We start from the raw sequence: 11,607 nt of genomic DNA on the forward strand, positions 1-11,607 counted from the left end.
ATGGATTATAATAAAATATTTAAATATTAGAAACCAATTTTTTTTTTTGACATAAGACCAAAATATAATCTAAACCTAAGATATAGGATACTAATTAAATTTTGTGTTATTTTCATTTCAAACGTGACAAAAAATAATTAAGTTAAAGTAAAAGAGGATTTCTTTTATGTATAATAAAACAAACTTTATTTGTTTAAAATTAAAAAAAGTAAACACAACTCGGTTTGTAATAAGCTAGGACAAGACATACTTTCTTATGCTCTTTGTCCTTTTTATCTTTTGGAAACTTATACTATATTTGGTTTTTCATTCTAATTTGAAAAATTGATAATGAATATATTTTTTTTTTGAAATTTTTATCTAATTTAAAAAGGAAAAAATAGATTATTGTAAATAGATTTCTGCTATGATCGTGAAAATACCCTTGAAAAATAGAGTAAAATATTTATAAAAAATGTGGGGGAAAATCTTAACTTTTAAGAATAGATAATAAAAAATAAAATAATGACCTAAATAATGGAAAGATCACCGATAAAGACCGTCGAATTTTTAATCTTATAGAAATGTTTACGAAAATATTAATATTGATAGATATTTTTAAAATTAGATTATTTCAAATAATACATAACTATAGTTTACAATTTTTAAATAAGTTATAAATCATATTTTTAGTATTCATATTTATCGGTGATATTTTTTTTTTTGACATATATCAAATATATACTTTTAAGATAAATTTATAATAATACGTCCTAACCCGGAAAAACTATACATTAGTCTTTTTATATTAGTGTTGGACTAAAAATATTAACATATCATTATGTGTATATTTTCTTTTCGTTATCATACACCCTTCGAATAAGGAAAAAATTTCGCTCCTCCAACGTGTCCCGTGGCCCAATAACAATAAACAAGTGTTGTCTTTTTTCATTTTTTAACTAATTTATTAAAGCTCGATATCTCATTAATATCTCCTATTTTTTCTCTTCCTACCGTCTCACTTATCCAAGTTGAAATAATCACAAATACCTCCCACAAATATCTCTCCACAATTTAAAGGTACAACCAAATTTGTTGCTTTTTTTATTTTTTCTTATCATTTTTTCTCATCTTCTAAACAAAATACTACCATCTATTTTGAACAGTTTAATTGAATTGGGAGTTCGAGAGCAATAATATGAGAACGATATCTCATACTCGAGAATAAACAATGACTAGTTTAATTATTTTCACCCTTTCAGTTTAGTTCAACTATTGAAAGTGGATAATGTAATTTAATTTAATTTAAAAGATGAGAAAAAAATAAATGAAAAGACAAAAAAAAATTAAAGGAAAAAAAGTTCAACTTTCTATTGTACATTGAGATTGTGAAAAAAAAATATATGAGTTTTGTTTGCCGAGGAAAATAGCATAACAAAAACATTATTGTAACAAAGGAAAAAAATATTCTTTTTGAAAAATAAATACATGGTACTATTAAAAAGATACAATAAAAAAAACTTCAATAAATTTGAAAAAAAAAGATATAGTAAATTTGAAAAAAAAAACAGTAAATTTGGATAAAAAGATACAATAAATTAAAAAATAAATAAACTAATAACAAAAGAGGTATTCCTGATTTTAGGAAATAGAAATTTAAAAACCGAAAAAAGAGAGACAAAAATGGGAGGTGAGACCTTACAAAAGAGAGAAAAATGAAGAAGTGAGCCGGAAGAGAAAAAATGAGAGTTAAGAAATAGAGAGATAATTGAAGAGATATTAAGCTTTATAAAATAACAAAAAAATAAAAGTAAAAAGTCAACACATATGTACGTAGCATTGTTAAACCGATATAGTTTGATAATTGATATATATCTTAGATCCTGGTGAGCACAATGCTTAGTTAAGAGCCAAAATTTTTCCTATGAATAATAGTTAAGATTTTATTGTTTTTAATTTTAATTAGGTTTGAATCACAATCGTCCACTCATTTTAATAATAAAAAAAATCAGACATAAAAATCTAATTTAACCAATTAGATTTTGATAATCTAATTTTAATTGTCTTCTCTAAATCTCATCATTTCCCACCACATTTTTAACCATTCTTTCAAATGAAAGTTATAAAATTTGCAACACTTATTTGAAGTTTACTTTACATTTCAATGAAATTCATTCATATTTTTTAGAAAATAGGTTACAAAAATATTTATGGTTCACATACTTCTCTAAAATAACGATTTAGACAGTGGATTTTAGTTTGTAATGATTTAATCCCCTATTTTCAAATGGATAATAATTTAGACCTTGAACTTTAACATATATAATAATTTAGTACCTTGTTTAAAGTTGTAACAATTTAGTCTGAGTCCACACCATGAAAAATATAATCAAATTTAAGTATAATTTTTTTTATTACATAACATTTTATTCTTTATAACTTACACATATAAAAAATCCTATTGCCATCAATTTAAACATACAAAACTTAACTGTTACAAATCTAAAGTTTAATGATTAGTTAAATAAAAATACATGTACCCAAATTATTTTTAAACCTAAAAAATATACTAAATGAAAGCAAAGCAATGGCATTAAATATGAGAGAATGAAGGAAAATAAATAAATAAATAAATACGGAAAAAGGAAAATTTCTAAATTCGTCTTTTAACTTAACGGCAGAACTACCAAGAGCAATAATTGGGTACAGGGAGTACACAGGAAGCTAAACAATAGGATTCTGCCACGTCAAATCCAGCTAGCCACTAATCAGCGTCTAACACATCTCAGCTTTTGGAGCGCTGAAATCCTATTGGTCTTTTATATTCTTGTCGTTTCTTCTTTTATCTATTACCAAAAACCCCTGCCCTTAAAACTCTAAAAATAATAACAATAATAAAAAACTATTATTATTTTTTTTTTAAAATCCCTGCTTTCTGTTTTTTTCCCCTTTTTCTTTCCTTTTTTATTTTTTTCACTTCTTCTTCTTCCTCCTTTTTTTTTTTTTTTGAGGCGCATATTATTAGTTAAGTCTTCGAGTTTTAGCTTCTAGGTCTGATCCAAAACCGCTTCACAAAATTCCCAGATTCTCGACGTCGTCTGATGCTTCTCCCCGCCGATCTCCGCCGTTGTTTTCCCTTCCTAGCTTCCCCGCCGCCGTCGCTCTGTATCTCACTTCGCCCCCGCCGCCTCCATGATCCGTCGATTCCCGATTGATTCCTCCTCGATCCGATTGCCTCCTCCTTCCTGCCGGAGCTTTTCTCTGATTTCTCCAATTATTCGCCCTGGATCCTATTTATTACATCTCGGAGCTGGATTCTGGATTGGTCTATTTCCCAACGGATTTTCAACTGATTTTTTTTTTTTAACCGTCGACGATTTGGAGTCTAGTTTCTTTTTTGGGAAGATTTTGTTGTCTGTTTATTTGAAGAGCTTTTCTGACTGAATTTGTAAGAATTTGAGCTGAAACTTGCAAGTTTTTGTTATTCTGATTTTAACTTCGAGTTCGAGTTGAACCAAGTGGTGGAGAGTGTTTTTGAGACTGTTTGTTCAGCTTTAATCCGAGTTATGGATGAAGGAAGAGGTAATAGAATGATTATCGGGATGTCAGATGTGGTTCTTGGCTGTGTAATGCCCTATATTCACGACCCGAGAGATCGTGACGCAGTCTCGCAGGTTTGCCGCAGATGGTACGAGCTCGATGCGCTCACTCGGAAGCATGTCACCATCGCTCTTTGCTACACCACGACGCCGGAGCGGCTACGGCGGCGTTTCATACATCTGGAATCTCTGGAATTGAAAGGGAAGCCCAGGGCGGCGATGTTTAATCTAATACCGGAGGATTGGGGAGGCTACGTTACCCCGTGGGTGAGGGAAATTGCGGACTCTTTTAATTGCTTGAAGTCTCTCCACTTCCGGCGAATGATTGTCGTAGATTCGGATCTGGAGCTTCTTGCTCGTGCTCGGGGCCGTGTTCTTCAGTCGCTTAAACTCGATAAATGCTCTGGGTTCTCCACCGATGGCCTATTCCATATTGGACGCTCCTGCAGGTATCTGATTTGATTTCGAAACTAGGTTTTAAATCAAGATTTCATTTCGTTTAAGGCTCTCGGTATATCAAAATCACTCTACTAAACAGAATCTAGAAATCTTTTCTGCCTTCTGGAATTGGTCTTTCGGGATTTTTCGTTGCTGTTTTGTTAAAGCTGAAATTTCTGGCCATTCAAAATTTTTGAGATGCAGAGAACGCATTAATTTTTGTATGCAACGACAATAAAAGCTGAAATCTCCTGATCTTTTCTATTAATGTTTTACTTCTATTTTTGGTTTTTCATTTTCTAGTTTTTTTTTTTTCGTGGGGTTTTTATTTTGTATTTTGTTTTCTCTTTTCTGGGTTATTGATACGATTTTATGATGTCTTATGCTTTTCTGTTCTAACTGTTAAACGAAAGAGATAAGAAGCTGAAACAAAGCGAAAGAATCTGCCAACTTACAAGTTACAACATTTATAAAGAAGGTTCAACATTTTGGGAGTTGGAGGATGAAGAACGCAACTGATTTAAGTGATCCTAAATGACCTCATAATTTTGATTGATCATGCAATTATAGCAATTATGTCATATTGCATTTGATTACGTCTATGAACTTAATAGCTTGTTTTCCGTGTAGAAATTAATAATAAAGCGACTTTTGAATGCGCTACTCATGATTTTTCTTGCTTCATATAATTCATCATCTTATATGTTAGTTCATTTTCCCATATATATTCTGGGATCTAGAATTCCTCCAAGATTTCCATATCACTCTTAGTTTTTTCTTACGATATTCCAGGAGTTTAAAAACGTTGTTTTTGGAGGAGAGCACAATTACCGAGAAAGATGGGGAATGGCTACATGAACTTGCCACGAACAACACAGTCCTTGAGACGTTAAATTTTTACATGACAGATCTTATCAAAGTCAAATTCGAAGATCTTGAGCTTATAGCCAGAAACTGCCGTTCCTTAATTTCTGTGAAAATTAATGATTGTGAAATCCTGCATCTCGTGGGCTTCTTTCGCGCTGCTGGTTCTCTGGAAGAGTTCTGCGGTGGTTCCTTCAATGATCAACCAGAGAAGTACGCCGCTGTATCCTTGCCCCAGAATCTCCGCCATTTGGGTCTTACATACATGGGAAGGAATGAAATGCCAATAGTCTACCCTTTTGCAAACCTACTCAAGAAGTTGGATCTCTTGTATGCATTGCTTCATACCGAGGATCATTGTATTTTAATTCAAAGATGCCCCAACTTAGAAGTCCTTGAGGTATTCAAATCAAGTTCATTTTCTAAGTTCTCTCATTTTTTCTTCATAGAATTCTAGTTGGCATGGAGTATAAGTATATCATTTGGATGTTGTTTTCAGATTGCCCCTGTCCTAGCTTCGCCATCGCTGTAGTTAGAACGCTTCATTCAACTCTGGGTTTAATTCTGAATATCTCATGGGGAGATGTCTTAAGTCTCACCCTTTCTTTAGTATAATTTGTTTCTTTTATACGAGTTCTCACACATATCAAAACCATTTTGGGTTTATTTCTGATGGCCACGTGGACTTGGGGGGAAATTTTTTTAGTCCATTCCTCTTTCCTTTACTTCCATTTTGTGAACTTCCTTTTATTTTTTAGTTCAAGTATCTTTTACTCTGGTTGACGTTGGATGTAAATATGGTATATATATATACACACATCATTTATGCGTTTTCGAAGAGCCCTGCTATCCCTTTTTCCATACTTTCGTTGTCTTTTGGGGGATTTCCACTTCATTCAATTCTGAGTTTAATTTTGTTTGCCCATTCTACTTAATGGGGGATCTGTTTTTACTTGTTTCGCGTCTCTTTTTGGGGTATAATTATATACTGCAAAAATTCGTATCAATTCAGTCAACAGAAGCTTTGGTATTAATAGAATTACATCAACCTAGTGCAACGATTTGTGGGCAATCTTTAGTATTGTCTAATAGATATTTTTTCTCCTCTGAACAGACCAGAAACGTCATCGGAGATAGAGGATTAGAAGTACTTGCTCAGCACTGCAAGAAACTGAAAAGGCTTAGAATTGAGCGAGGTGCTGACGACCAAGGACCGGAGGATGAAGAGGGTCTTGTTTCACAAAGAGGATTGATTGCTTTGGCTCAGGGGTGTCTGGAACTGGAATACTTAGCTGTGTATGTATCGGATATCACAAACTACTCTCTCGAATGCATCGGCACTTACTCGAAGAATCTCTGCGATTTTCGCCTTGTCCTGCTGGACCGAGAACTGACGATACCAGATTTGCCACTTGACAATGGAGTTCAAGCGCTATTGAGGGGGTGTTCTGCAAAGCTGAGAAGGTTTGCTCTGTATCTTCGGCCTGGTGGGTTGACGGACGTTGGTCTTGGTTACATAGGGAGGTACAGCCCAAATGTAAGATGGATGCTTCTTGGTTATGTTGGGGAGTCTGATGCTGGGCTGATGGAATTCTCTCTCGGCTGCCCCAGCCTTCAGAAACTTGAGATGAGGGGCTGCTGCTTCAGTGAGAAAGCTTTGGCAGCCTCCGTTTTGCAACTGACTTCTCTTAGGTACCTCTGGGTTCAAGGCTACAGAGGATCCTCAACAGGCCGTGATCTTCTTGAAATGGCGCGTCCCTTCTGGAACATCGAGCTGATCCCATCGAGACGAGTCACCGTGATCGATCAAGTCGGGGAGAGGGTGGTAGCTGAGCACCCTGCACATATACTCGCATACTACTCCCTAGCAGGACCAAGAACCGACTTTCCAGACACCGTCGTACCGTTGGATCCGCCCTTGATTGCTGCGTAGAGCATGGCTGTACATAGAACAACAACATCAACAACAAACAACGGTATCTCCTCCTCCTTGTCCTCCCCATTTTGCCACGTTCTTGTTAATAGAATTCAACATCACATTGCGGTTAGGGAATGTGTTTCCAATGTCATTAGACAAGACAGACAAACAGACAGATGGTTTTAGTGTTGTAATAATGTTGTGTTTTCTTGTTGTGGAACCATGATGGAAGGCAGTTTGATTGTTTACTTTTATGCAAAACTTTATTTTTGTTCTATTTGTTTCTTTTTCCCATTTTGAAGAAGAAGCCTTTTGTATTTGTAATACTTTGTTTTTGCTGAGTCGTTGCTTCTGGTGGGGGTTGGAGGATGGTTTGTATCGGTTGTGAATAAATTAAAGAGGTTTTACACTGCTGTTGAAATATTTGGTTTGGGAGTTAGGAATTGGAAGCCTGTGTCTAAATTTTATTCAGTGACTTCCCTCTTCTTTGGTTGAGTCAACGTTGCAGCAATTCATAACTGTCTTTAAAATTTTGGTGAGTAGAAAAGAGTAATGCAACATAAGATATATTTCTTCCCGTTTATAAAAATTAAAGAGTTATTAAATTTTTATTTGTGGTCTGCAGGAAGACGAGTTCATTTTTAAAAGTATTTTTCTCGAAGATGACTTTTAAGTTGTAACTAGATGACACATTTTGAAACCATGCATTTTTCGGGCTTCTCTCCAACTTCAATTTAGAATTTTGATTTTAAAAGAATTAAATCCGTTAATATACTTACTTTAAAATTGAATTTTTTTTTTTTTTTTTTTTGTTGGGAAAGTTCAAATTTGGAGTTTTAGGAATCAACCTTCGGACTCTGGATAACCTCGAACAGCGGTCAAGTCTGAGCTAAGGTATTCACGGATAAACTGTTGTCAATTGCTTCTCCACTATAACGAATTCTACACCTGGACTCATGGCGTAATGTCTGATAAACTACCAAGTGGATCTCATTTATCGACTATATAAATATAGAAAGAACCTTCGCATATAGGTATGCGAAATTTATTGCTCGTCTTGAGAACACTCCGAATTTTTTGCTAATTTCAGCCTCGAAGGCCGTTTCTTTTTTTGTGCAGGTCGTATGCACACTTTAGAATCCAATCCCTCTGGTTCTCCTGGCATTCCATTTTTGCACACAAAAAGTAAATTAAATGACAGAAACTGTAATTAACAAATGCGTGATTACAAAAATGGTAAAATGAGTTTAATTATTATCAACAAATTAACTAGAAATTAATAAGTTTTTTCTAAACTTTCAATTTTTTCCAAAATTTAAAAGTTCCTTTAACTTTCAATTTTGTGTGTAATACGCCTTCAAAGTATTCAACGTTTTTAAAAGTTTTATAGATTTATTATACACAAGGTTGAATTTTGTGTTTAATAAGTTTATAAATTTTAAAAAATGTCTAATGAGTTAGTTAGGGACCTACTAAACATTTTTAAAGTCAAAGGATATGTCACATATAAAATTGAAAGTTTCACCCATTAGACATTTTTCAAAGTTTAAGAACCTAATCATACAAACTTAAAAATTCAAAAAGTTAAAATTGTAATTTAATTAGAAAAGTTCTAGTGAATGGGACTACCCAAAACATGCTGTAAAAAATTCAAAAAGACTTAAAAACTTAATCCAAAACTTTATGATTTGAATTTGATTATAAATTTATATATGGGTCAATATCGATTCAAATAAATTGAATTTTTATGGATTGCGTTGGTCCATGAGACTTGTTTGGCCACGTCGGCTAGTTCAAACCGACCTATTAAAGAAGCATACGTAAGATTGGCTAATATTGAATATCATGTTCGTATTTTTCAAATTTCACACACACACACACACACACACACACACACACACACATATATATATATATATATATATATATATATTTTAAGGTATTATTTTCTTCTTCTTGATGTAAAGTAGTGATAGGCCCAAATAATTATAAGAATTTTGGTGAATTGAATTAATCAAATTCTTTTGGAGGGTAGATGCAATGCAAAAGAGACATTATTTCTCAAAAGCCAACTTTTTATTACAAAAAGAATATATATTATTTTCTTAATACAAGAAATCAATAATAATTAAAAAAAAAAAACACTCAAGCAGCAAAACAATTAAATTCAAAATTCCATGTTGATTTCGAATTTTGAATATTATTGTATTTTGATTATTAAATTTTCAAAATGTCTATTTGTAAATTAAAACTTTTCTAAAATTTTAAAATAACATAGAGAAATTAACTCTTTACTAAAAGGAGGGACATAAGAAAGGTAAATGAACCAAAAGAAATTTTATGACATAATAAAGTTTAATAAAAGTACATAAAGTTTTTTTTTTCCAAAATAACATAAAGTCCTTTTCATATGCTGTTGTATTTGCTTTAATATAAATCTCATCATATATTGCACATTTAATTTCATATTGATCTTTTTTTATAAATTTTCTTTTTCTTTTTCTTTTTTTGATTTGACATTTGTATAGTAATAATATTTTATGGGTTAATTGAATTTTTGTCCATCCTTTTTCTATTACTTAATCAAGTATATTTTATCATCTCTTTGTCAACATTTTTTTTGTTTTTGTTTTTTCTTTTCTAACTCTTAACCAATAAACTTAATTTGTTTTCAACTTATTTTTAATTTGGTTAGATTTGAAAGGTAGTTACAAGAAGTAGAACCAAATGAAAATCAATTATTGCTAAAATAATCGCACTTTCTTTTAATTTTCAAAATATGGCTCGATTAGAAATGTTATTAAAAAGTAGAACATAAAAGAATAGTGAGTGAACAATATGCTCTAAAGAAAACTAAAAACAAAAAAGCCTAAAATTTTCCATAGAAAAAAATTCAATATATTTAAATTTCAAAAATATTTTTAAAGAAAAGTCAACATAAACATAGTTTAAATGTCAAAATATTAATAACTTCAAAAAACAAAATTGTTAAAAAATAATAAGAATTTTAAATAAATTGTCAATAAATTAAAACTTAACTTTTAAATATAAGAAAAGAAAAACAAAACCATTATATAAATTTTTTTTTTCTACACTCTGTTCTATCCATTTCTTTTTCTATATTTATCCATCTTCTCTTAGAGTCTATTTAAAAAATAAATAATATGGAAGAAGCTAGAAATTAGTGGATGATAAAATGATAATAAAGTAGAATTTATCAAAATTTCCCCTTTTTTAGTGCTACAACCATGACATCTATCAGCTTCATGCATAGGACATATATATCCTTTATCAGCTTTATCTCTTAATTTTAATTTTTTTTTTTTTTCCATTCATATTGAGCCAATCTAATTAAAAGGAGAGGAAAATAATAGGGAAAATTAAAAGAGTGGATTAGAATGGTTAAAATATAGAGTAACAACTAAATTAATTAATGGAAGATGGAAAGAATTCATGATAGGTATTTAATTTTCAAAGTTCATCCGTTGATATTTCCATCGACATATCTATGATTTCATAGGTTCGACGTCGATATGAGAGGTAAATCGACACTTCCATTATAGTACAAGAAAATCGACAAAATATGAAAAATATCAACAAAATGTCACTAATATATATATAATATTAATATTAATTATTTTTAACTAATTTAAAAACATAAAAATGTTTATTTGTTAATTTAAATATTTTTACTATTTTTAAATTTTTCTAATTTTTACAAAAATATCCCTCAAACATCGGCATTTTATCGATATTTCCATCGATATTTTCGTGTAATTGAGACCTCGACATTTTCATTGACATTGACATTTAAAACCTTACATAATACACCTGTAATAAATTATAATGTATTGTTTAAGATATGATATTTAATTAGAAATATAATATCTAATACTCTTTATGAAATAATAATGATAATAATCGTGAGTCAAATCTGGTTTTCTGTTTTTGCTTAATGTCGTAATTGTTATACTTCATCCAAATATTTTTGTTACAAAATTTCTACTATATATTTATAAGGTTTGAATAATTTGTAGTTGTCAAGACAAGCATAACTCAGCGGTAATTGGTTCGATCCTCCATCCCTACATATTATACTAAAAAAAATAGTCTGGAAATTATTTCCCGCCTCAATACGATGGACACCTAGTCTCTATTTCATGAACATCCAAAATATTTGTCATCTATAATCCTTCAACATCCAAAATATATAAATATATAAATATTTTACCTTCTTCAAAATGAAAAGAAAAAAAAAAACATAAGAGTCCAAAATACTCATCCAATAGAACAAATGTGCTTTCCTATGCAGGAGACCCTCCAAAAAAAAAAAAAAAGGCAAAAAGGGGTATTAGATGTTGACAAAAATAATGAGAAGGAAAAGGAATTTAAAAGTTGATAATTATGTCATTTACCACTCAAAAGTATATAAGAATATTCATGCTGCTCATTCAACTTTGGAGGAAAATAAAATGCTTTATATGTGGTTGAAAAGAAAAAATAAATAAAAATGTGCAAAGGGGGCCAAAGTTTTTTTTTTCTTCTTTTTTGCCACAAGGGTTGCATCAAATTAAAAAGTGAACAGCATATATTATAATTATACTATATGATTTCTTTATTTCATTTGACATTTTGTGGATTTGCTCTAATTTTTTAATTTATAGTGTTTCATCTTTATCCCTCTTGCTGGCTCTCACTATTCCCTCAGAGAGAGAGAGAAAGAGATATATTTGGATAACTCAGCCTAATCACTCTAGAAGCATCTAAATGTTACAATTATCTTAAATATAATTAAAAACAAAAACAAAA

At 31.0% G+C, this 11,607-nt stretch overlaps 1 protein-coding gene across 1 annotated transcript; it reads left to right on the plus strand.

The window, feature by feature from the left end:
* The first annotated feature begins 2,958 nt into the window (after positions 1-2,958).
* On the plus strand, positions 2,959-7,075 carry COI1 (RNI-like superfamily protein). The gene is made up of 3 exons (XM_022301226.2): positions 2,959-4,027; positions 4,809-5,280; positions 5,995-7,075. Exons 1-3 carry the CDS (start codon positions 3,546-3,548, stop codon positions 6,811-6,813), a joined length of 1,773 nt encoding a protein of 590 aa, XP_022156918.1. The 5' UTR covers positions 2,959-3,545; the 3' UTR covers positions 6,814-7,075.
* Positions 7,076-11,607: the final 4,532 nt, after the last annotated feature.

Source organism: Momordica charantia (genome assembly GCF_013281855.1).
Source record: "Momordica charantia cultivar OHB3-1 chromosome 9 unlocalized genomic scaffold, Mcharantia_2.0 BLBB01000009.1, whole genome shotgun sequence".
Lineage (NCBI taxonomy): Eukaryota > Viridiplantae > Streptophyta > Magnoliopsida > Cucurbitales > Cucurbitaceae > Momordica > Momordica charantia.

What these genes read in the sequence shown, in the direction of transcription:
- COI1 (XM_022301226.2), top strand. Translation starts at nt 3,546, where the DNA reads ATGGATGAAGGAAGAGGTAATAGAATGATTATCGGGATGTCAGATGTG. An exon ending in CATATTGGACGCTCCTGCAG is followed by an intron (nt 4,028 to 4,808) that starts GTATCTGATTTG and finishes ACGATATTCCAG; the next exon opens with GAGTTTAAAAACGTTGTTTT. An exon ending in CCAACTTAGAAGTCCTTGAG is followed by an intron (nt 5,281 to 5,994) that starts GTATTCAAATCA and finishes TCCTCTGAACAG; the next exon opens with ACCAGAAACGTCATCGGAGA.